A 26269-nucleotide genomic window follows, 5' to 3' on the forward strand; every position below is an offset into this window, starting at 1 on the left:
AGAGAGAGAGAGAGAGAGAGAGAGAGAGAGACACGAGAAGAAAGACAAGGATCAGCAGTTCAAAATAAACATTAAGTCTTGGTAATAGTTCAGAACTTAAAGTAAAATCCATTTTGTCTTGTTTGAATTAGTCATGTTTTTTTTTCATGATGGGAAATGATACTACCTTTCTTTTTTAGAATTAAATCTACTTTGCAGGCAACCTTGTGAATAAGCAGATGACTAGCCAGTGGGAAGGAGCCACAGATAAAAAGTAGAGAAGATGCCATACTCAAAGGCGGCTAAGATCTTAGGAATATCATTGGTTGAGAGCTTGCAGTTTTTTGCTAATATCTCTGTTCTCAGACATCATAGTCATCCTGATGAAAGCAGGTTGCTAACAAATGGTGTAGTGTGGTTGTGATGTGGGTATATGTTAATTAATATAGTAGAGGGGTATGAGAGCCAGATATTTACCTGTTAAAAATTAAACTATTTTTCCCAATCATTGAACCTGTACTTAACACTTATCAGACATAATACAAGGAAGAATGAGAAAGACATGTTCTCTGCTCTCTAAGATGTCAGATGTAGTCCTACAGAGGAAATGATAGGCATTCACAACATAGAACAGTTAACAAAAGGCTTAGTGGAAGACCAAATGTGATTAATCACCAAACAAATATGGGGAAGTAAGTGTTAAGTGATATGAGTTCAAATAAGGGGTAGACAGTGGAATCTAGAAGCAGCCTTTGTAGAAATAGCGCAAGGTATTCTATCATGTTTTGGATAGCTTTGTCTATGAACACATCTAAAAAGGAAATGCCATTCTATAATAAGAATCAATTTCAAGTCAGTCATTACACGACAAATTAAAACTTCTAGCACTTTTCATATTCAATTTTTTTTCAAAATAAGTTCAATTAGAAATAGTATCATGTAGGGCTGGGATTGTGGCTCAGTGGTAGAGATCTTGCTTAGCATGTATGAGGCACTGGGTTCCATCCTCAGCACTACATAAAATAAATAAATATGATGAAGGTATTGTGTCCATCTACAACTAAAAAATATTTTAAAAAATAAATATTACTATGGATTATTTTAAATAGATGGTATTGAATAATCTTATATAGTAGATATATTCACCCAAACATGATATGCTTATTGAAGAATATTTAGTGGTCAGCAATAAACATTAACTCACTTAGAAAAGTCAGCTTGTCACAAATAAATACTGTGCTAATGTTAATTTGGATTTGAATATATTAGTTTCTGCTTTTATAGAGAAAATAAGATTACATATGTAAATTTTAAAATTTTGGTTAAAATAAGAACTTATTTCTGAACTTTAAAGTTTCTCAAATATTCTTCCCAAAAATATCTGAAATAGTCTTTCTCAAAACAAGAGAGAAATCATATAAAGTACTGAAAGTAGTTTTTAAAAGGCAAAGAAATACACTTACTCATTCAATAACAAACTCCCTATTAAACTATTCCTGGAATGTCTTAAAAATTTATATAGTTCTAGCTTTCAGATCTTTAATTTGCAAGTGCCTGTCAACTTTTCAGAAATAATATACTTGTAAAACAGACAAGAAGTTTACATTTATTTTATGAAAACTGTTCTAGTTGGGAGGGAGGGAGATATGTGGACCTGAAGAGCTGTCATAGGGCCCTGGGGTCTTAGTTTTTCATCCTTATAAAGAAATCAATGATAATTTAGTTTTAGTGACAGCCCTAGGATTATGCTCAAGCCACAGATGGAATCTAAATAGAGCTGTGGTTGGTGTTTTTTGATTAGTATCACTGTTTTTATAACACTCTGTCCCTCTGCCCTTTCAGACGACTCTGTAAGCATGCCCAGTGTGGTAAGTGAACAGGAAGCTTACCTCCTGAGTGCCACTGGAAGACGTCGATTCTCCAGCCATGTCTCCAGCATGTCTGCACCTCAGGCTGAGGTGGGCATGTTACCCAGCCAGAGGTAAAGAGCTATGCTATCTTATACTTGGCACTTGGGGACAAAGGTAGAAATTCTGAAAATATACTCATATTATTCTACAAAGACTGAAGGAGAAGCAAGAGACAGTTATGTTTTCAGATAGACCATTCAACAAAGGATTTTTGAACTACAAACCTGCAAGCAATAATTTGCGGTTTTCTAGGCCAGGCTACTAGAAGGACCCTAATTTCTAACCAAAGCATTGTCTCTCCTTTATATTTTTCCATAAATAGATATATTGTCTTCTTTCTGATGGTTTAATGGCATTCTTACATTTCAGAGTCATCATTAACTAAGATAATAATGAGAATTGACAAGAGCTTAGGACCAGGTTGGTATATTTGGTAAAGTTTAGGCTTCTGATATGTCATCAGGGTTCAGCTGGAGGTAGGGATGTTTAACCAAGCAGAAAGGGACCTATGCCACTTGTGTGTGACCTTGCACAGGTCATTTAACAATTTTTCCCTCTGTGAAATGAGAAGGTTGGCCAAAATGATCTTTAAAGCAATTTCTCTATATATAGCTCTGTGATTCCATGACTAAACCCTTTTAACATTTCCTTTTTGTGTTATCTGCTATCTAAGAACATAAGTTTTAAAACTTCTAAGATATAATAAAAGTATAATATATAAAATGATCTGACATAAGAGTCAAACATTATCTATTTTTAAAAAAATGATATTTTCGTGTCAGTAATTGAATTCTTTCAAAGAATTGGCTTTCTGGGATTTTTGTTAGTTTGTTGTTTATTTTTAATACCCACCATATTTTTCATGCCCATTCACACACTGAAAATAATAAGTGAGGCTCATGATAATGATCAGATTAAAATATATATATAGGAATAATTATCCTGTACTCAAATCCTTTAACAAATGGTTCATAAAAACTGCACTGATGAAATAAAGTTTGTGAAATAAAACTAACCTTTGAAGAATATCGAAGAATAGGGTGAAATGACAAAGATGACTAACAAGTAAATTGTATATTTTTAAGAAAATAATATTGTATATGTATTTTAACTATTATAAATATCAACATATAAAGGTTCCTATCATTGAATATTTGTTAGCCTAATATTTTTAGTTTTCTTTTGGAAAAAAAACTTTATAAATAAAATTTGTAACCAAAAAAATTTAAAAAGCCCAACAGTGTGTCCAAAAAAAGATGTGAAGTCACATAAGCACTTAATATTAGTAGATATTAGTTTATTTTTAATTGGTAGCAATGTACAAGGTTATAGCAAGAATAAAGCTAGCAATTTGCTTTATTTAAACCATAGAATAAAAGGAATTTTAAATAGAAGGTTTTTATGTTGTTTACCTAAAATAATCCAGATTATCAATTCCCTTTCTACACAGTTATTAATGAATTAAATTGTTTCCAGGGCTGGACACAGTGGCACATGCCTGTAATCCCAGCAGCTCAAGAGGTTGAAGCAGGAGGATCTCAAGTTCAAAGCCAGTTAGGCCCTGTCTCTAAATAAAATACAAAATAGGGCTGGGGATGTTGTTCAGTGGTCAAGTTCCCCTAACCTCAATCCCCGGTACACCTCCCCAAAAAACATTGTTTTCAGGGAGAAAATCTCTTTAGTATATAAATATACTAGAACTTCAGAAAAGATAAAATAGTTAATCCATTTGGACTTGAATCATATTTCAGAAGACTAGTGAAGGTAATACTGTCTCTGCACATTAGAGAAAATTAGCCTCTTCCTGGGGACAGAGACTATTTTAACAATCAAGTAAACCTCAATTCTTTGGGGCTACTTCAGTTTCCTAAATGGTTTAATTCCACCCAGTTCCATAAGTATGTTTTGAGTGCCTCATGGCTCAATGCGATGCACAAAGGAAAACCAAAGTATAACACATTTTCTTTTCACAAATCTCAGTCTATCTACATCCAGATAAATCAATAAACTAATTATTTTTCCACCAACCTGACAGGTTTCTTCTTTTAGCATTTACAATTCAGTCATTAGAGGATGGAGAGTAAGGAGGTAAATGTGAATTTTCCAAAATATCGTCCTTCCATTCATTTACTTATATTTTTAATGCAAAACTAAGCAGGGAAAATTGACATCATTCTTTGCTTTCCTTAATGGCATTGGTTCCAAGAGTTTGGTTGTGGCAAGTTATGGTAAGTGGTTTCATCATAGATTGCATAAGAAGCAGGGTCCCAGTCAATAAAGCACTAAGTACTTGAGATAGGTTAAAAATAATAACCACCTAACCAAATGGTTACCAAAGAAATAATAGTATCATCTTCTACAGATTCATTCTCCAATGCGTTTCAGAGCTCATTTGTCCATTTGGAGCTCATTTTAACTCTTGACCAATAAACAGACCACTCCTCTGAGAGTCCTATCCATCCAAAGTTCTTCCTTCCCCATTGCCTTGAGTCCTATGTCTTGACAAACCCAGCACAAGGTGAAATGGTTGACTGTCTCCTTTTCCTTCCTTGTTCTGTTAAATTTATTTTTGGTTCCTGGAAACAGAAAATTGCATGCCTTTTTCTCTTTCTTTTTTCTTTTTGTTTTCTTTTTTCTTCTTTTTGCACTTTCTTTCCCTAAATGCTTCATCTCCCTACCCCTCCTGCAGTGAACCTAATGTCCTCGATGACTCCCAGGGCCTGGCCGCTGAGGGCAGCCTCTCTAGGTACAGTGTCAACGCCTACCTGTCTATTGGTGTCTGTGCTGGGAAACTAGCTGTTCCCTGTCAACTCTGTCTCTCTGTCTCCTCTCTCCCAGTCTTGATACCTATTTCCATTCCTTGCCCTTTGTTGTTCATGAACACTCGAGCCTGGAAGTCAAAGGTGTAGCAAACCCTCCATCATTTTCAGCTTTAGAGTTGAATCATGAATGGCCTAAAAAATCTTACCAAAAAAAAGAAAAATCTATGGGGCTTCTCCCTTTAATGTCTAAAAAGTTTGATATGTCAGGGGATAGAGGTGTAGCTCAGTAGTACAGTGGTAGAGTATGTGCTTAGCACATGTGAGGCCCTGGGTTCAATCCCCAGCACCACCATCCCATAAACAGAAAGTTTGATAATGCCAAATGTTAAATTTGTCCCATCTAATCATTCCTTTTCACACTGAGATTAATTAACAATTGCTTTTCAGAGGCCTTTTAATACAACTTCCCATCATCTAGAAGTCCTTGAATTAAATTGAGGCAGGTCTTTTAGCTGATACCATGGATGGTAAGAAAACAACCATGCTATCAGAAGAATAATCATGTTACTACAATTTATATAATTCCTTCTCTTTGATGTATGCTATTTGGCAAGCTATTTAAAATAGTAGCTTCTTCAAACTACACATATGAAAAAAATGTCTGTTCTAGCACAAAGATTACTTTAAACTTGCCATGAAATATCAGACACAAAACATTTTCTGGTAAGAGAAGTCTCATGCAAATAATATATCTCGACTATTCATTTAAAGCTCAGAGAAGGGGACTGCACCTTTAACACTCAGATAAACCACGTCAAACATTCCTAATCTTGTGCTGTTAATTTACACCTCTCAACTAATCCTCATTAGGGGTAATGCTTCTTGTTCATCCTTAGAGTGTCTTTGTTCCATCTTAAGGTAAAACATTATGTAGTGAGTACAATATACCCGTGTTTATTGCTTTATCACAAAGATGAGGAAATGTTGAGAGGCCGTTCCTGTGAAAGGTTGTCTTTTGTTTTTCTTGCACCTTGTTTGGATTTCACATTTTCTTTTGCAATTGAAAATGGGAAATTTAGTCCATCATTGGGTCTTTTTTTAATTATTATTATTAACTGGATCCATGATTCATGACATTCATTTGTGTTTGCGAGCCCCTGCCTTAATAGATCAGTCTCTTATTGGTGGTAAATGTGGAAGTGCTGCAGAGTGCAAACTTAATTCCATTAGCAAGAGGTGTGGGGACAAAGAAGAAGTTGAGAAACAAAACAATCCTTAAGAGAGTTTTCCTTAATTGTTTACAGTGTCTGAAGCATCTGAACCAAGTCTAGCAGTGTAACCATTGCTTTCAAAGAACGCTTTTGCTTAATGCTTAAAATTGCATGTTGGACAAAAGAAACTTGATTAGAAGATAATTTCAGTGGCCTACTGAGAGTAGAAAGTATTAAAGTGGACTTCCATTTGGCTAGACTTTTCTAATTAGGCCAAATTCTCCTTTTGCTGAGTATAAGTACCAGTCTAGAGTTAGTGAGAGGAGGCAGGGGACTGAGTTTATTTTTATGAATTGTCCAAATGATTTGGCCTTCTCTGGTTGGCTCAAGGTTCAAATGACTGAAGTTATCTAAACCAATTCAGGCTGCCCTGGGTCCAGTGTTAATGGGAATTAACTCAAAGTTTGTGCTAGGTGAAACTGGTTTAGAGCTAAAGCTATAAATTTTATCTATAGCTGAATTAGTCAAGGTGGTCAGGATTTTGATGGCTGTCTTAGATCAACTGTTGTTGATCTGTTGCTCTGATAATGGTTGTATTGTAGTTCTGGGTGTCAGTCACCTAGACCCAGCTGTCATCATTAAGAAATGGGAAGATGAGGCATTCACTTTGGATTCTGAAATAATACTATTAACACAGAGGCATTCCACCACCAGTTAGCACATCCACCTTTGCCATATACTGCAATGTATCTCTTGAACTCCATCATGTCACCAAGTTCTCTTTGGAGGAGAGGAACTTTTTGGTATTTACTAAGAGGTGGGTTTATAAAATAGTATACTTTTTATATTTGGTTTCCAGACTTTCTTATTTTTTGGCATGAGACTGCTTTACTACTCCATAGTTTTAAATTCCTCAAGTAAGGCACTAACCATGTAAATTACAGTTAGCACATACTCTGGTACTCAGGACCTAAAATACACTCAAAGTACTCCTAAGGAAAATCTGGCCCAAGGAAACATCAGGAATTGTGCCTAAGGAAAAATAATAAATCCTGTTCTTCCCACCTCACCCCCAATAACATTTTGATTAAATTTTCATGAGAATTGGCCTGTGAAAGAGCACTTGTTTTAGGCAAATGGGCAAGTTGAACTGAGTGGGCTAAATGAGGAAGAGACCAAGAAAACTGGATGAATAGGTGGAAATTAATAAGCAATTTTGCACACCTATTGAAGATTTAAGATTTTTTTTAAATTATGTTAACATGTTTATCTTTAAAACTTCATCCCAAGAAATAGCCTGTTAGGAACACTGTGCTTTGAATAAAAAATTTATTTCCTTTGGAAATTCATAAACTGAAGCAATCAATATTCCATGGAAAAAATATTCTTCTCTGGAGGGCGTTGCTCTTAGAGGTGTAGAAACTCAGTATAGATGTTCTCTCCCTCCCCCACTCCAAACACACACACACACACACACACACACACACACACACACACACCATGGTCATATTTTCTTTTTAGGATAAGAGATATATAGAAAGGCAAAAATCTAATTTTAAAGAGAAATTTTTATGTTATTTGATTTTGTCAGGATAATTTTAATCACAGTGAAAAATAAGCATGTGGCTTCAATTTGAACAAGACTATAGTGTAGGTGAAATAAAGATAACCTATTTAGTAGAATCCATCTCATGGTCATCTACATTTTCACAGCATAAAACCTTGGCAAGTCCTCTTAAAGTACAATAAATATTTCAACTTTTTATGTAGCTGAGAATTAATGGCTAAGAAAATGTGTGTTGTAACACACAGATGTGTTCTTTGCCATTGCTGAATTGGTTCTTTTATAAGATATTTAAAATCCAGATTTCCCCCCCTTTCTATTCCAGCCTCTAATTTCTAAAATCTGAGGCAGTTAAAATATATTTTCCTGGATGTTGTGGAGGCTAAGAAAATTTTGAACAATAATTTTTATTGATTCTTAGTGCAAACACCTTGGTCTTTTGTTGGTTCGATCCAAAATAGGATTTGATCTACTGTTTCTTTCCCTGTTCTCTAAAAATGCCTTATGGCTCCTTCAGTGCTGGATTTATGAATTTCCATCACAAGGCAGTCACCCAGGGTAAATGGCTATGCTGTGTGTCTCATGTTCAACCTCCAGACATCTATAACCTTATTAAAACTAAAGACAAAGGCACAGATAGAAGCAATAAAAATACCCATTCATTTTTTTCATGTGCTGTTCTCATTCAGTGCTTTACTTAAGTTTTTTTTCTAATGAAATATAGTTCCATCTTTTATCATTTTTTGTAATTTGAGTCAAGTGAGATGAATTTTTATTGCCTTACTGAATGGCCCCTTGTTTGCCTATTCCTTATTTTAAGAAACCAAGTTATGTATACATATATGTTTACATACTACAACCCAGGCCATCAGGTTTAAATGGGGGAAAAGAAGTTATTTGTGTTAGAATTGTTTTCCTAATAGTATATAAATTTTCTTTATTTGTAAATTACTTCCTTGTATTTTGAATGAGAAGGTTTGTTTTTTGCTGACAATTTGAACCACCTAGTTCTGCTGAGTCCCAATTGCATTTACTTCTTTAAAATCTACACCATTATATGACTTGCTGAGGTGATATGTTTTAGCTAATCAAAAATAACAAGGGATGATCTACTTCTAAACATATTGTAAGATGTTAACTTCAGTTTAGAAAGTTTTCTTCCGCTTTTTGTTTCACCATATTTGGCCAAGACAAATGGAAATCATCCATTTCTCATTCTCAAGATTAAAAATGTCACGAAATCAGTTTTCTGTATGAGATAAGAATTTTTAGTACTTCTCCCACTACTTTGACAAATCTTGGTGTAATCTCAACTTTTCATGACTATGATACATGAAATAGATACTGTAGTTATTCATAAAGACCCAATGGCCTATTAGAGTATAATATTTAAAACGTTGAGACCATCCAATAAAATATAGTACTTCCTTGAAGAGAAAAATAAATTTTATTATAGTTGTCATAGTTGTACTAGTTGTAGTATGTGAGGACTATGATGGAACTGCTTGAAAAAACTGAAAATAAAATGGGGTATAAGGTTCTTAGTGCAAACACCTTGGTCTTTTGTTGGTTCGATTTAGTATTACACATCTTATAGTCATATATCACAAATCCTACAGGTAACTGAAATATTACATAATTCAGAGAGCAACTAATTTTTATATGTGACTCCAGTTTGATATAGATTACAAAAAAGTAATGTGTTTTGCATAAACTACATTTTTAACAGGATTTCTTGGCTCTTTATTATGAAGACTCCTAACTGTTCACAGTTAAGTCACCCATTTTTGTTCCAGATATAAACATGTTAGCATCATATTTCTAGGGAGCATAAATTTATCAGCTAGGATCTATTTCCAGGGGCAGGTTCTAAAATTTCATCTTTGATATATATATTCCATTATGAAATGCTTTATTATTTACCTAGAACAGCTAATTATTAAAGCTAAACTTGATACATTTCTTAGATATAAACCTCTCTATCCACAGAGAAGATTTTGGTGCTTGTGATCCTCCCTTAGAATAATCATCATGAAATTACCATTATGTTTTGACATTTAACACTCCCTGAGTAACGCATATTTTTCTTTTCTTGCACCATTTTTTTCTTCACAATCTCAGATTACTGAATAAAAATGAGACAAGTGGACTGCCTCAAATTCATTTTCTCTGCCCAACTATTTTCAAAAAATTGTATTACCAATTTCCCTGTAGTGTTCTAGAAGCAATAAACTCATTACAAACATCAAATGTAAAACAAGAAAGCATGCTATATACATCTCTTTTCATGATCAAACCATTTGACATCAACTAACTTCTTTTCTCTACCTTAATGGGAGGTAGTTGGTAAGTATCAACCTCCCTTTATGGCCAAGGGAACTGAGGTAACATTTAGATGTCAATGAAGAATCCATTCCAATGGAAGCTTTGCTTGGTATTGGGAGAAACTTGATTCTACTTTTGTGCATATAGATAATTATCTTTTCAATTTAATAGACATGTTATAATGTATAATCATAAGGAGATGTCATTTCAGTCATGCCAGCAACATAGTCTGGATTATCAGAATTTATTACACTGGTCCACTGGGATAGTTTTTCATCTTCACAGAAAGTTTATACATGCTATAAGGTCATATATGTATCTGTAGATGTGTATATACAGATACATATATGATGAAAATGTACATAGATCTTTTGAACTTGATATTTAGGAGAACAAAAAAGTTTTAAAACACTTGTTTTTGGTACTTGTTTTAGAAGTTTGTGTTGTGTACTCTAAATGGTGTGATTATATTCTTATTCCATAAAAACATTGACAAATCCTTTTTGGAAAGCATCATTTTTCTTCTAGTGAAAATATGAGTTAAAACTTTTTTAAAATGACAGAGTGACTGTGTCAACTATGGGATAATTACCCAGTTGTTATACAACAGGGAAACATATCTGATTTCCCATCTTGCCACCAGTTTCTCTTCTTAAAACTGCAACTAGGTATTTGAGTAGCTTGGTGAGTTTTTTTTTTTTTAAGAAATGGAAATAAATAGACAGAACCTTTCTTTTTTTCTGGACAGTTGCTGACTCTGGGTTCCTCTGTGGAATATGTTTACTCTAAAAAATATCTGTAGATGACTCTCCTTTTGCAAAGGCAAAGCAGAAATTAATTACCCATTAACCAAATAATCACATTGGCATCATCCACAGAATTACAGTGTTGTCTGGGGCACAGTGTATTTCTTTTTTACCACTCCCCCATTATAAATACCTATGATACTTGCATGCAGAATGAAAAAGAACCATGGGCCATATTAATATTTTCAGTTTCACTAAACACTAAAATAGCAACTACTGCCAGTAGTCATTTTTTTGCTTATGAAAGAACACACATACACAGTAAATTTGGGGGGAGCAGGTTGTTGCTTTTATAAACTGCACAGTATATTTGAGTGCAGCTACTCAATATTAAAGCTTCTGAGTTGTAATGACAGCTTAATTACTTTGCCAGCCTTTTAAATCTAAAATAATTTTTTAAAACATTGAAATTTCTACCCATGTGACTACTCATTTACTCAGTAGTCACAGAGACTTCAGGCTGCAAACATGTGTTGAATGTGCCCCTTCACCCAAATGGATTCTGTGTCTGATGTGTTTGATATTTGTCCATCTTATTTTCATTTAAATTGGAATTTTTAAAAAGGTGTTCCCATCCATGTGATAGAGTTGTTTGTGTGTGTCTGTCACCACCTTTTCCCTTCCCCTTGGAAAAAAATTGAGATTAGAATACGACATCATAAACCTTTTGGTGGTTCCAAACCAGGGGTGTGATTGAACCAGTATTTTGCTGAATGACAGATACAGTATCAGTGATTGAAAACAGAATCTCAATTTTGGCAGCTTGGGGCTACAAGGCCTTGTCCTCCCACCCAAACCTTTAAAACCCCCATCCCAGGGACTCTTTCCCAAAAATCCTTCAAAGATAATGGTATCTTTGAAGTGACTGTTCCATAAAAGTGGTTTTGGCTAACACCCACCAGAGGATGGTCTTCTGCCTTCTCTCTAGGGTACACTAACACTGTTGATGCTTGACAGGGTGGCAAGTGTGCAGAGTGAACCTGGCCAGCAGAACCTTCTCATTCAGCAGCCACTGGGGAGGAAGAGGGGTTTGAGGCAGGTAAGCAGACCCTGAAAGAATAGAAGAACCACCCTGTGAAATGGAGGCTTTGTTTGAATTTTAGTGCCTATGTATATTAAGATTATATTTTGCCTTCTCTTTACATCAAGTAAGCAGTACAGAGCAACTTTAAAACATGGTAAGTGTTTAGACAGTTTTGAGCTTTTGTTTCGGATCTGAATCTCCTTATTTACAAAGAAGATTACTTAGAAAAGTTAAGTGGGCTTGTTCTCTACCCAGAAATCTTCTTTACAATCAATCTCACTTAGAGTGAAATATCTGATGATTTAATATTTAAGGCCAGTTTCTGCAGAGAAACAAAGATGAAAAAAATCCTTTTTCATTTCAAGATTCATGATTTAATTTAAAACCAAAATTGAAGTAAAGATCACCTTTACAAATGTCCTTAGGTAGGGTTATTTTACATTACTTTCTAAATAAAAATAGAAATGAAGCTGCACTGTTTTTTCAAAGGGAACTTCCCAGAATTGACTGATTCAGGTACAAGATATTTTGCCAGCATCTGAGCTTTTTTTTTTTTTTTTTAATGAACCTCCTCCTTGAAAGTTAGCCTGTGTTCAACTATACCTTTTAGATGAATAAAGATTGGTTAGTAAGCAATAATTGTTCATTGTATATCCATTGAAATTCTCAAAATTACAATTTTAAATTATGTCAATTAATATTCTTAGGAACATTATAGGAATAATAATTGGGAAATGAATTGGTTAAAAGGGATACCAGAAGAAAACAGTTACAGTTAAATATGCAGAAAGAATTTTATCAGCTATATATGTAAGAACAGGAGTCCAGGGGAACATGAAAATAAAAGTACAAGCTATAGTCAGAATCCTCTGAGCTCGGCTTTCCCTGCAGGCAGCTGGACTCCTTTGCCAGTTTTATTCTGCCTGTTCTCTTTAGCTAAGACGTCCCCTACTGTCACGGCAGAAGACTCAGACTGAACCCAAAAACAGACATGGGGCTCGGCTGTCAACCACTCGCAGAAGTATTCAACCTAAGACGAAGCCATCTGGTGAGGCCTCCTGGGTCCCTTCTGCCTGTGCCATTGAAATGATGTCATGCAAGTGAGATGAAAAGGCCTGCAGAAACGGAGCAGATGCAGATAAACGCCAGTGGGGAGGTGTTGGGATAAGGGAAGAAATTCTCCAGAAAATCTTAATGCCTCTTATTCTTTCCTAACCCTGATTCTACCCCCATGAACCTAAGGAAATGGAAGCGTCCTAGCCAAACCATTAATAATCTGAAATTTGAGTAAAAAGGGTGTTTTTTGTTTCTACTTGAGCCAGGAATTGGGATTATTATTTGTCTTACTGAAGACAAAGCTATGAAGAATAATATTCCGGGACTTCTAAGTCCTTTGACAGTTGTTATGAGGGGCCAATCAAGTTTACTAATGTTCCTTGCAAATCTTGTTTTAGGCCATTTATCTAAAAATGATTTTCCTAACTAATTCCTACTGTTTGTAATAAGTTGAAGTCAAAGCATACAAAACAGTCAAATATGCCTTCATTTATTAATAACCCAGCAATGTCTTCATTAAGAAAATCCAGGAGACACTGGCTAATGCCAGTTACTAAGCATCAACCACCAATTTCTCCCCTATTTACTAACTCACCTCTGACTTACAGTGGATCAGAAACGATCTGTTACCTTCATTGAGTCTCAGCCAGAGCCAACCGCTGCCCCAACAGACACGCTTCCTGCCATAGGTCAACCACAGGGCTGCAGCCCAGCCCTGTGCAGGAAACCAGAAGGATTGGACAAACCAGTCCTCACGTCTTCCCCAGCCATAGTTGTTGCGGATCTCCACAGCTTATCTCCCAAGGTGAGGACACTGAAGAAATAGGCAAGGACTGCTCACTACATTCTTATTTCTAGGAACCATTTGGATAAGCAAATTTATTCCATATATATCTGGGTCTGTAACATTTTATCCAAACATGGTATTGCCATCATGAAATAGAAAATCTATGTAAAGTATATAGCTAGGAATATATCTACTTAGTTTTGTGTCATCATGACCAAAAGATCTGGCAAGAACAACTTAGAGGAAGAAAAGTTTATTTTGGCTCAAAGTATCACAGGTCTCAGTCCATAGTCAGCAGAGTACATTGCTTTGGGCCCAAGATAAAGCAGAACATTGCAGCAGAGAAGCTGTTCCCCTGATGTCAGCCAGGGAGGGGATGGGGCTGCAGGGAAGATGAACCCTTCCAGGGCACACCTCAAGTGACCCCTGCTGCAGCTATGCCCCACCTACCTATTGTTACCACTCAATCTATTCACAATAGGATGGGCTGATTAGGTTATATGTCTTACAACCTAATCATTTCACCTCCAAACATTTCCACATAAACACAGGAGATTTGGGGGGGATACCTCATATCCAAACTATAAAAGACCAAGAGAAGTCTTTGTAATCTTAATTACAAAAACCTAAAGAAAATATTTTGCAATTGAAATAACCATTGAAAACAGGTGTATGATACCTAGTTGAAGGATAGTCAATGAAAAAAATAAATAAAATTAATAATTTAGATGAAGACTTTACATTGAGAGCCTTCTGTTTCCTGTAAGATGAAAGGAACTTTTTTTGATCTTTCTCTTCATTGTTTTGATATTTTTCTTATTTTGACATTTTTTTCTTCTTTTGATTTTTAAAGTAAATTCCTATAGGAATCACATTCTTCTCATGTGGTATTTAAAGAAAACTAAGGGGCAATCTTACTATATACCTTTGTATAGGTATATAAAAATATTTTAACATTTATTATCTCATTTGATCTTCACTGTCAATAAGGTAAGCAAGACAAAAAATTCTGCTCATTTTACAGGTTAGAAAACTGAAGCTTAGAAAACTAAAGGGGTCTATGTAAGATCTTACCAGTAACAAAGGCTAGAACCAGGACTAGCCTTCTGATTCCTTGTCCAGTTATAGCTGCACGACATACTTTGATATTCTTCCCTGGCATCCATCCTATTTGTTCACAATGTTATGATCCTTTTGATCATAGAGTGAACCCCTCCCCACTGAAGAAGGAGAAAAGAAGGAGGACACAGAAGCACAAGGTGCTGCAGCACACAGCCCCCTCTCTCCTCAGCTTTCAGACCCTGATGACTTCACAGGCCTTGAGACATCCAGCCTCCTACAGCATGGAGACACTGTGCTTCACATCAGCGAGGAAAATGGCATGGAGAACCCCCTGTTGTCTAGCCAGTTCACTTTTACTCCTGAGTTGGGGGAGACAGATGTAGTCCTAGATGAGTCTCATGTTTAGTTCTGTATCTTGTTAGTATTGAAGGTATAGAGAAGACAGGGAGAGGATCACTCTGCTGAAAGTTGAATACTTTTGCTTTTAATTAAAAAGAATAATTATAAAACAGCACTTTACATCCAATGAGCGGCACAAATCTGAGTAGATTTTGCTGCTAATATACCTAATAATGTAGGTTTCATAAACATCTTGAAAATCAAAGGCTAAAAGGATTTAGTTGTATAAAGACCAGAAAAACCAGGGAAGAATAAGGGGAAAGAGCCATTTCACTGTACTTTGTGATTCAAGAAGCCTTGAGCAGTTAAAAGTCTATACTATTAGAGCACTGCTTTCACAGGAATATTAACAAATAATATATTCTAAGAAAAGAATGCAATTTTTTGAGGTTGCTCACATTATACATCTCATGCAAATGTTTATTTTTATAGCTTCAAAAATATTAAATCAGGTGGCTATACAAGTAGTGATTTACATGATAATAATCAATATAGAGAATATTAATTTGGGGTGAATAAATAACAAATAAGCCTACAGCCATTTTTGTTTTGGTCAACAATGTCGACATTTGGAAGAAGAAAAAAATACTATTTTTAGAGCTGTGGACTTTTCAAAATTTATTTTTCAACTGTCATTTTCAGTGCACATTTAAATCAGAATGCTGATGCCATAAGATGATTCCATTTCATAATCACATTAGAGAATACTTGGAAATTATCAGTTATTATTCTGAATTAAGAATCTAAACAGCTATATAATTCTAAAATCTACATGTAAATATAATAGATCAAAAGAGGTAGTATTCCCACTTCTAGCCCTGACTACACCCATGCCAAGATTAGGATTTATTGGGAAATGTGATTACTTTCCCCTATGGCATCCCTGTGGTATCCTGTGCCTGCCCTTCAGGGCATATTTTCATACATTAAAGTTAGTGTTGTTAGAATTGGTTCAGTAAAATAACTTTTTTTTTCAATAGTAAAAATACTCTTATGATCCTTGGGACATCTATGTTTATGAGGAAAAATATATAAAGTTAGCCATTTCTTCATAGACACTCAGCTTGTACACTCAGCTTGTACATTTTACAAATAGGCTTTTAACTTGAAGTTCAGTTACTTTAAGATAAAGTATGAAATTTGGAAAGCTTTGAGGCCAATATCTAGTGGATTATTAAAGGGCTGGGCATCAAAGAATACAAAATAGATTTTTGTAATTTTAACAGTCTACATTATAAAATTGTTACATAACTACTGCACATAAAAAAATCCATATGCATACCTAAATTGGTATGATTGGGTGAGTGTGTGTATTTTCTAGTCCTGAAGTAAAAGTTTAACATAAACTTTTATTACACTGAGATTTAAAATACATTCTATATATGTAAATGTTGACTTTGTTGACTGTGAAATGTATATGTATATAAAGAGGAAACCTACTAAACCCACCTTAGTCATAAAGAAAAATTATTTTTCTGTTAGACTTGCTTATTAAATAGGCACTGTTTATATCATAATTTACAGTTTCAAATATAATTTGGGGTTATGGTCCCATTTATTAGGAGAATGAAAGCTATCTGTGAGTTAATGATAAAAGAATAAATTTAAAATCTCAAAATTCAGAAAAATCAAGGAGGTAAATGGCCTCTTTTATGTTTTATAACATTTTCACATTATTTACACTTAATGCTGAATTAATTCTCAAGTGCAAAAGTAGACATATAAGTGGTTTTCTGATTCTGATATATTTTACCTGCTAAAAATCATGCTGCTCAATTAGCATTAGAGGCCTTATGTTTGGTAATTACAATTGTCTGGGCTATGTGAGTCTTTCTATATGTGTGTGCTTTGTTCCAGTTTCTTGACTTTTGACTCAAATTCTCTATGTATATCAAATATTTAAAAAGTAAGGGGTCATCCTAAATATCTTTATTTATTTACATATATATATATTTTAAATGTATTGAGCTGTTTTGAACATGATTTTGCTGGTCTTTCTGCCTTTTAGTCCAACTCTTTCACTCAAGTGTATTCTCTTAGAAACTTTTTCAATAAGCTAAATCATGTCATACCTTGCAAAAAAAGAAAGAAAAAACCCTCCCATTCTGGGAAACAGGGGCTTACAGCGTGGGAATGTTTTCATACTGGGACTACTGAGGTTTTTGACGATGTGTGCGTCTGTTCCATTGGAGGTGTCCTTAAATGTGTTGAATGTAATGTGTTGAATGTTTTAAGTGTAATGGCTAAAGTATCTATATGTATGTGCATAAGACCCTCATGAGAAGTATTCTCAGGAATACTGTCACCTGGAGTTTGAAGGAATAACTATTTTTTAAAAACAACAGTCGGGGAAGGTAAGAAAAAAAGTTCAAGGTAATTGACAATCTTTTGTATTGTTCAAAATATTATTGACTACTTGATTAAAAGTTAATTATTACATATGATAAATACAGTATGGTAATAATAGATCATTTCTTAAGCTATGATACTTACTGATATTTGTCTTATTCAGAGGAAAAAAAATATAGGCACCCACTTCCCATGTATAAAAACTTGGGCACAACAAAAATGTTGCTTATTCAGAAAATAAGATTTGAGAGACCCTGGAATAAACATGTATTATCTATAACAGTGGGTATAGATACATAATATGCAGATTCAATTTAACCGGTTCAAATCCTGGATACTGAATTTTCTATAGTAATCATTTTACTTTAATTTTTCAGTATTTGCTGCTTTCTATAATTCTATTAGATAAATTATTTGATTTTTCAGAAAAGGAAATTAGTTCTTGGGTGCATGTCCCAAGATACTCAGAACTATAGTGTCAAAGGCATGAATGGGCACATGGTGTTGCTGGGGGTAGAGACTGCAGTACTGGTGATCTGATTAGGGTATGTTGCACAGATTGGGAGTAGCTAGTTTGCTACTTCAAGCCTCCAAGAATACCTTAGACAGAATGACATCTCTTCTTTAGCATCTGTTCCTTTAAGAAAGAACTTTCTCCACTCTGCTGCCCAGCTCTGAGAGTTTTTGAGAAAATAGAGCATAGGTAGAGAACTATAGGAAAGAAAGGGCCAAAAATGAATAGAATGGCAGTCCAAAATATGAATTAAATATCCTTCCTCAAGTTATACACTTTAATAGAGCACAGTCTCTGGAATTGCTGCTATCACATCAAGTCATGCTATTGCCCTGTGACCTCACACTTCCAATTCCATGGCCTTGAGTCTTGCAGTGAGTAAAATATCCCACTTCCTCATTTACTTTAGTGGGTCTCAACTGCAGTATTTCAAAAGCAAACTTTGATTTGACACTCAGGAGAATAAAAACAAGGGCAGGTTGTGTTTGGAAAAGCTTAAGACAAATTTACTTATATTGTTTTAGGATCATTTAGGATTACAGATCTATGTACCTCCATAATATTTTTTAATTGTCACTGTGACCACAGGATGAAAGTCCTTTATTAGCCATTTTATAGGTAAAAACAAAGGATTGACTACACAGCCAACTTCCCTCAGATGACTATGAAATCTGTTGTGAATATTGAATGACCAAAGAGCATGGAAAAATGCATATGAATAAATACTGAAATGTTTATGAAAGATATTTATGAAAGATATTGACTTCTGTGTTTGAATATGCACATATAATAAAAATAAATCTAAGAGCATTTAATATGCCTGAGTTTTATTTCTCACCATAAGGAAGAAAACGTTTGCTCATTCAGGAAAATGTTCATTTTGGATCCCTGGGTATGCCTTTGTTAATGTCTTGCTGTCCCTCTTTAACCTCCAGTCTGGCCTGAGGTTACCTTCCAATTAGGCACTTTTCCCACCCCTTCCAGCTTTATTCTACCCCAGCTTTCCATCCTTTCAAACAAAGCAGAACCAGAGCATTGGAGTCAGGTACCCCAATTTGCCTTCACTGCCCAGATTATGACCTGCTGGAATGACTGGTAGATGTCCTAGTGGGGGTGTTAAAGACCTGATTATCCTCTGACAATCTATAAAAACCATGGGGGCCCAGTTAACACATCAGTTATATCTTTAATACAAATTACGAAGTGCTCTCTCCTTACTCCCTAGAATTGCTCTTGCTAAATCCATTTTCCCCCACGTGGTTTTAATTCCATCTCTTTTGAGGACCCAGGATCTTCACACATTTGGCAGCAGGACACTTATTCATTTCTGTATTGCGTCTGAACAGTAACCAAATGTGTCACTTATGTCAATGAGTATTGCTGAGAGGGAAAAACAACAACAAAGGTGGGCGAGGGACAGGAAAGGTGGATACTAATGATAACATCATTTTGTACTGGGCACCAGACATCATGCTGGGCTCATCACCTGGCCTTGTTCATTTAATCCTCACAACAATTCTAAACACTGCGCACTGTCTTTACAGATGAGAAACCCAAGGCAGGGAGAGGTGACTTGCCGGGTAACCCTGCTAAAGCCTGGCACAGCCAGAATTGCTCCACTTGTGAGAAAAGTTCTAGGAATGAGAAAAGGGGAAAGGTGGTTATTGTTTTTAAAGGGCAAACACAGGAGCTGCTGAGGAAAGGAACGCATAAGCAAATAATGGAGAAACAAAGTGAGAAGTAAGGTCAAGAGCCGAGGAGAATAAAATATAGAAAAAGAAAAGCGGAGGAAGTTCAAGAAACTCCTGAGTACCGCGAAAGGTAAGAGCGTCAAGAGAGGGAGAAGGAAAAAGGACTCCCATGAGGCCCCGCCCCTATGCCCCCGATCCCGCCCCTGGGCTGGAGGCGGGACTTCCTTCCCGCAGGGCACTGCTTCCGGCAGAGTCCGGAAGACTGCACGGGGGAAGGGGCGGGGCCCCGGCTGCGCGCCCAATCGGGGTGACGCTTTCGTCTAGCCGGGGACTCGTGGGGTAACTAGCACTACGGAACTAGCACCATGGCGTCGGGCTGCAAGATTGGCCCGTCCATCCTTAACAGCGACCTGGCCAATTTAGGGGCTGAGTGCCTCCGGATGCTAGACTCTGGGGCAGATTATCTGCACCTGGATGTAATGGACGGGTAACTCCTCGGGGCTCGGGTCGGGCTTGCCGCGCGGGGGCGGGACGGCGCACCTGTATTGAATGCCTGTTGGGTGCACGGTGTCCCTGTACGACCGAGGGGCGCCTCACTTTGAACACTGTATTGAGGTGGGGAATGGGGTGGGAAGCTTGAAGGCCCTGGCTGGAACTGACCTGACGCAGCATCCTGGGCTGCGGGCTAGTCCCAAACCTGAACTCCTCCCCTCCCCCACGTAACGTGTGGTCTTAGGACCCGGAAGCGACCTTAAATCTCCAGGCCCTTTCGTGTACAGTAGAGAAACTGAGGCCCAAGGGGATAGGCATGACTTGCCCAAGCTCATATAGCTAGTTAGTGGCAAAGCTGGGGAGACATATTTGTGTAATCATTAAGAGCTTGGCATCTGAAGGGAAATTGCCCAAGTTCTGTCACTTCTCGGATTACCTTGGACAAGCCTCTTAACCTCATTGAGCTTCAGTTTCATTATTTGAAAAATATGGGAATACGTACAGAACCTATGCTTAGGTATGTTTGGAAGGCAAAATGAGCAAATATAAGTTTACAGTGCCTGACGCATATTAAATTCTCTGTAACTGTTGTATCATTATTCGAATTCTGATTTTCCTATCTATTTTTTCTTCAGGCACCCTGCTCTGCAGTGAGGTCAGTTTTTTGTAAGTAAATTTTAAGCACTGTAGTTATAACATATTATTTGGAATCAGAATACAAGTTTCTTAAGTTGGTTACAGAATGAGGAAAGAAATGGAGAGAAAACAGTAAGAGGCCCTCAAGATCATAGACGTTTGTGACAGAATTTTAATAACTTTTATCTTCCCTTTGCCGAATTATCTGTAGCTCTCTGGTCTGCACTGTTACGCAATTCATTACGGTGTGTTGGGATAGAAGATTTTTATTGCAGCCACTGCAGTGCTGCACGCTTGTGATCACAAGGGCTGGGGAGGCTGAGGCAGAAGGATCGCAATATCAAAGCTAGCTTCAGCAACTTAGCTAGGCCCTATGCAACTTAGCAAAGCCCCATGTAAAAATAAAAAGGGCTGTGACTGTGGTTCAGTCATTAAGTGCCACTGGGTTCAATCCCCAATACCAAAAAGAAAAGAGAAAGGAAAAAGAAATTTATTTGAAATAGGTGAAAACCTCCACATGCCCTCATTCACATTTATAAATTGATGTTATTTACAAAAGATGATTAATCAGTTTCTTTTTAACTTCACTGTCACTTGTAGAGTTTTGTGCTTTCTTTTGTGTGGTTGGATGTGGTGTTTCTCTTTCACATTTTACCTTACAAATTTTCCTAACTGGTGATGCCAATGCCTTGACCTCAGATAACTAAGAATGATAGGCTTATTGTATAAGAAGGTTTGTAAGTGTTACCTCTCTCAAAGCTTGATTTTTAGTTTACTATCATGTGTAATTCTGTATATGCTTTTAAAAGCTTTGCTTGGAAGCCCTCAACTCTCACAGGTAATACACTAACTGGATTGTGTACCTTAGAGATGTTAATTACATTTTTAATCCTAAGAGAACACCTAGGGGTCTTAGGATGGAACAGGTTACATGCATATCTGTGAGTGTGACACAGAAAGCGATTTGGTTTGAAATAAGCCATGTATGGGTAAGTGAATGGATGAGGAAAATAATTTGTTTCAGTTCACCAATCAAGAATATTATGACGGGCTGGGGTTGTGGCTTAGTGGTAGAGCGCTGGCCTAGCACATGCGACGCACTAGGTTTGATCCTGAGCATCACATAAAAATAAATAACAAAACAAAGGTATTGTGTCCACCTACAACTAAAAAAAATTTTTTTTTAAATTTACATAACGGTGAGATTCACTGTGGTATATTCATATGTGTACATAGGAAAGTTGAGTCAAGTGTTTTTCTTTTAACCCATCCCTCCCTCTCTCTCAATCCCTTTTCTCTACTGATCTTTCTTCTATTTTGATAGAGGTCAACCCCCCCACCCCTGTTTCTTTTCTTTCTTTCTTTATTTTGGAATAGTTTCCTCATATTAGAGAAAGCATGCAACCTTTGACTTTCTGGGTCTGACTTATTTTACTTAGTATGATAGTCTCCATCTTCCATTCATTTGCTTGCACATGCCATAATTTCATTCTTCTTTGTGGCTGAGTAATACTCCATTGTATCACCAGCATTTTGATAGGGAGGAATAAGACACTGAGTTACGTCTTGTTACTAGAAAATGGTGGCGCCAGCCTTAGAAGCAATGTAATAGTTGGTGTTCTCTCAACAATTAAATGCTTTTTATGAGTCCTAGGCTGACAGATGATTTAAGACATTCTCTGTCCTCAAAGAGTAATTCATAATTTATACTCTTATTTTTTTGTTACTTTTTGCCTTTCTTCTTACACTGAAAAAGCTTCCTGGAAACAGGGTCTACCCTCTCTCTTGCTCATCTAGGTATTCTCTGCAGTAAACACCATCACAAATTTAATTATCATTGATAAATAAATGAGTGGTTAAATCATAATAGGAGAAATCTCTAAGGAATCACTCCTCTCTTTGTGGCAGACCCTGAGTATATTAAATAAGATTAAGTATTTTGTTTTATATTGACACTCTTTTGCCAGGAAACTGGTTTGGAAAAAATAAAACCTGCATATAGTTTGCAGAGTTTTCCTTTTAACCTTCACACACCTTTAAAAGTAAGAACTGTTGTATGTCTTTTATAGTGGAGAAAATTTGTTTAGGGAGGTTCAGCCAGTGCCCATAAACCATGTGCTCCAGTGTCTCCTAAGCCAGGGTTATGAAAGTGGGGTTGTAGACTCCCTTTTTGCAGATGGCCAGTGAGAACCTTCCCTTCCTAGTTTCCCTTTGTTTCTCTCTCTTTTTTTTCTTCCCCAATATTTTTTTAGTTGTAGGTGGACATAGCCCCTTTCTTTCCTTTTCTTTCCCCTCCCTCCCTCTATCCCTCCCTCCCTTCCTCCCTCCCTTCCTTCCCCTGAGAATGGAACCCAGTGCCTCACATGTGCTAGGTAAGCCCTCTGTTTCTCTGTTCCCTGGCCCTTTTAATCTCATCTAACATCACACTTTGTATTTGCTTGTTTTCTAGTCTCCCTCACCCAGGCCCTCAGTTTTTCTCCTGATTAAAACATTTTGATCTAGAAAGTTGGACACTAGTTTGGAGATCACTGTGGAAGGTGGGGCACTTATATACTTATGTGTGGAATAAAGAACAGGTTAATTCTCTAGACAAATACCTTGGAAAATGCACATGCATCATGACAGGAGAGTGACTGGAATGTGTTGAACCTAAGCATGAGAACAGAGCAAATAAGCTATTAACAAAATTTGAAATTGGAAGATTTCACATTAATCTTGGGAGGGTGGAATCAAAGATTTGCCAGCCCTGGGTGCACTCTGGCAAGGTCACAGTTGGCTAGAGCTAAATACCTTTAGTCGGTCCAGGTGTTCATTGCTTCTCATCCTCATCTGCTCTGTTTTGCTCCTTGATGTTATCTGCCAACTCCCATTGGCTTGTGACTCCTGATTAACAGGAAATTTGTTTTCTGGTATTGGTTTGGGTACATTTTATATCAACCTTAGTCCACCTACAACTTGTTTTTCTGAAATAGAATTTATTACAGAATTTGTAAGTAAAGCTAAAGATGACGAGAGAGAAAATAATTTTATTTCTGTACTACAGTTATAGTTTAATTCCAGTAAGTCTCTGGGAAGAAGAAATACTTTTTTATTACATTTTATTTTTTATAGACTAATTCAGAAACTACTTTCAAGGGGAAAAAAAGGCATAATGAGATAATAATAAATCAGACTTTCTCATGAAATATCTGTTTGTGAGAGTGAAATAATTTAGTCTTTTCCATGCTGGTCTGATAAGAACTCTTGGGGTATTTAAGAAATTCAGATTCTTGGGTCCCCTTTGGAGTCAGTAAGCTTGAAGTAAAGGCTGTAAATTATTTGTATCAGATGCTTCTGTGTGGTTACCTAGGCAAATTCAGGACATTCTGACTTCAGGCTTGAATTTGTAGTCTTGTTTTGTTAGGGCTTAGACACAAGCCTTTCATATTTTCTGAGTCTATTAAGTGTATTTTATTCTTCCAGGATACTTAGTGAACCCAGTGTATTAAACTGATCTTCAGAAGCACAAATTGGTCACATAATTTGGTGATCAGTCGTTATAGTTGTTATGCTTGTGTTTGCTAGTAAATATGTATTGAGTTGAACTTTTTCATGATGTTATCATATTTTCATGATACATGAAGTCTAAGGCTCAGACAACAAAATTACCTTTAAGGCCACATAGCAAAATCAGAGAACACTAGGGAATCAAAATCTTTTAATTCCAGCATTGCAAAATATTTAGTAGATTTGCTGCCTTTTTATATGGTCTTTATTTTTGGTTTAAGTAACCTAAGCACCTCATCTATCTATAATCCTGACAGTAATTGCTCTTAGGCAAACGCTAGAGTAATTGTCTGAATACTAGAAGTCAGCCTACTAGAGCCAACATATCAGTAAATGAAAAGTATCTGTCCTGATCCACCTTATCTGTCCTCAGGTGCATCCTGAATCCTGACCTTCCCCCATTCTCCCCTTAGTTGTCATTGTAGGGACAGATGAACATATTAATTTAAGTAAACCTATGTTGAACTCCTACCTTTGCCACTCATTGAATGGGTGACTTTGGGCCTCTTGCTTGTCTGTAAAATACAGATAGTAGTGCCTATCTCATAGGGTTGTTGTGAGATTTTAAAGATTTAATATATGGGAAGTGTTTAGAACTTGTGCCTGGAATATATGTAAGTTTGTTTTGTATCAACACTCATTGTTTCTGTCATCTAAACTTAAAAGCTCAACCTTTTAATTAATTAATTAATTAATTTTTATTTGTTTTAATTAGTTACACATGACAGTACAATGATCTTGACATATCATACATTTGAATCAGATGGGATATAATTTTTCATTTTTCTGAGTGTACAGATTGCAGAATTACATTGGTCAACCTTTATTCTCTTTGCTTTTACTCCCCAACACTTCGCATCTAATCAGTTGACACATCCTGTCAGTTTTGCTTGACCTTCTCATTACTGTTCTTGCCACTTAACAACACCTTTTATCTTTCTTTTTGAAATTTGTTGCTCAATCCTCTTTCTGCTTTATTATTCAAATGTTATTTAGTATTCTTGCTTTAAAAATCTTACTTTGTATTTTCAGTGGGATGAAGTCTGAAAAGCTGAGCTTGGCATTTGACTCCCTTAATGTGATTTAACCCACCTCCTATGTTTTTCATACCTAACTTATTAACACCTTTTACCTCTTCTTTGAACATAACTTGCTTCATTCTTCCTTTGGTTCATTTTAAACCTTTTCTTCATTTCTTTTCTCATCTTTACAAATCTTGATTTCTAAATCTTATGATCTTCTTTTAATGTTGTGTAAAACTTTTGTCAGTTTACCTATAATCATGTATTGCTTGCTTGTTACTGTTCAATGTTCTGAAAACCCAGATTTCATTAATGTAACATTATATCTTATTTCTTACTCATATAACATTGAGTGTGTGTCCTTCTCCTTCCATTCTGAGGCTCTCCTGCCCAAAGGGCTTTGTTATCAGAAAGGTAAAATTAGAGTAGGAAAGGAATACATGTTGAATATTCGTTATCTAAAGTCCCTTATCCATATCTTGGATTTCTTATCATATTTACATGTAAATAAAAGAAGTTATTTTGGGAATGAGACCCAAGTCTAAACATGAAATTCATTTATGTTTTATGTATATCTTACACACTTCTGAAAGTAATTTTACATGGTATTGTTAGTTTGCCTGCATTTTGATTGCAACTTTTCACGTGAAGAGTGGAATTTGCCATTTATGGCATCAAGTCAATGCTCAAAAAGTTCTCAGTTTTGGAATAGTTTGGATTTTCAGATTAGGGATGCTCAGCCTATACCACTACTCAGGGGTCATTGATAAGAACTAATCATATGGGCTGACATGGAGGTAAAGGGAGCTGAAAATGTGAACTCTCTTAGGGTATGGAGGAATTCTAGCGTACTTCTTTATAAAGCACAATATTTTATGCACCCAGCATGGTTACTTGCATGTAGAAGATTTTGCTAAATGTTTAAGTGAGCAAGTAGAATAATAGTAGTTAGTGGAGTAGGTGAAAGGTTAAGTACCTTGGGTCTGATATCAGACACTTAGTATAAATCCTTTCTCCACAAATTATTGACTGAAGGATTTTATTTATCCTGCTCTCTTCAAGTGGGGATAATAGTAGTATCCATTTTGTTAGGCTGTTGTGAAGATGAAATGAAGGTACAATGCCTGGCATGTA

General features: G+C 36.1%; 2 protein-coding genes across 20 annotated transcripts in view; both read left to right on the top strand.

Moving 5' to 3' along the window:
• The window catches only part of Unc80 (unc-80 subunit of NALCN channel complex), a 189254-nt gene extending 170696 nt beyond the window's left edge, over positions 1 to 18558 (top strand). For 11 of the 13 annotated variants that reach the window (XM_078017948.1, XM_040294848.2, XM_040294849.2 and 8 more), the window contains 6 exons: positions 1822 to 1960; positions 4579 to 4635; positions 11515 to 11596; positions 12518 to 12629; positions 13246 to 13442; positions 14629 to 18558. In XM_078017948.1, the coding sequence (XP_077874074.1) occupies positions 1822 to 1960; positions 4579 to 4635; positions 11515 to 11596; positions 12518 to 12629; positions 13246 to 13442; positions 14629 to 14892 (851 nt within the window). In that variant the 3' untranslated portion in view covers positions 14893 to 18558. The remainder of the gene's footprint in view (positions 1 to 1821; positions 1961 to 4578; positions 4636 to 11514; positions 11597 to 12517; positions 12630 to 13245; positions 13443 to 14628) is intronic. The other 2 variants (XM_040294854.2, XM_005341166.4) reach the window with 1 other exon arrangement.
• Positions 18559 to 19723: 1165 nt separating this feature from the next.
• Positions 19724 to 26269, top strand: part of Rpe (ribulose-5-phosphate-3-epimerase) — an 89557-nt gene continuing 83011 nt past the window's right edge. The window contains exons 1-2 of one of the 7 annotated variants that reach the window (XM_021720762.3): positions 19724 to 19915; positions 20567 to 20586. In XM_021720762.3, the coding sequence (XP_021576437.1) occupies positions 19805 to 19915; positions 20567 to 20586 (131 nt within the window). In that variant the 5' untranslated portion in view covers positions 19724 to 19804. Of the gene's footprint in view, positions 19927 to 20566; positions 20598 to 26269 lie in introns of all 7 variants that reach the window. The other 6 variants (XM_021720761.3, XM_013365608.4, XM_013365610.3 and 3 more) reach the window with 6 other exon arrangements.

This window comes from Ictidomys tridecemlineatus, chromosome 7 (assembly GCF_052094955.1).
Source record: "Ictidomys tridecemlineatus isolate mIctTri1 chromosome 7, mIctTri1.hap1, whole genome shotgun sequence".
In the NCBI taxonomy this organism is placed as follows: domain Eukaryota; kingdom Metazoa; phylum Chordata; class Mammalia; order Rodentia; family Sciuridae; genus Ictidomys; species Ictidomys tridecemlineatus.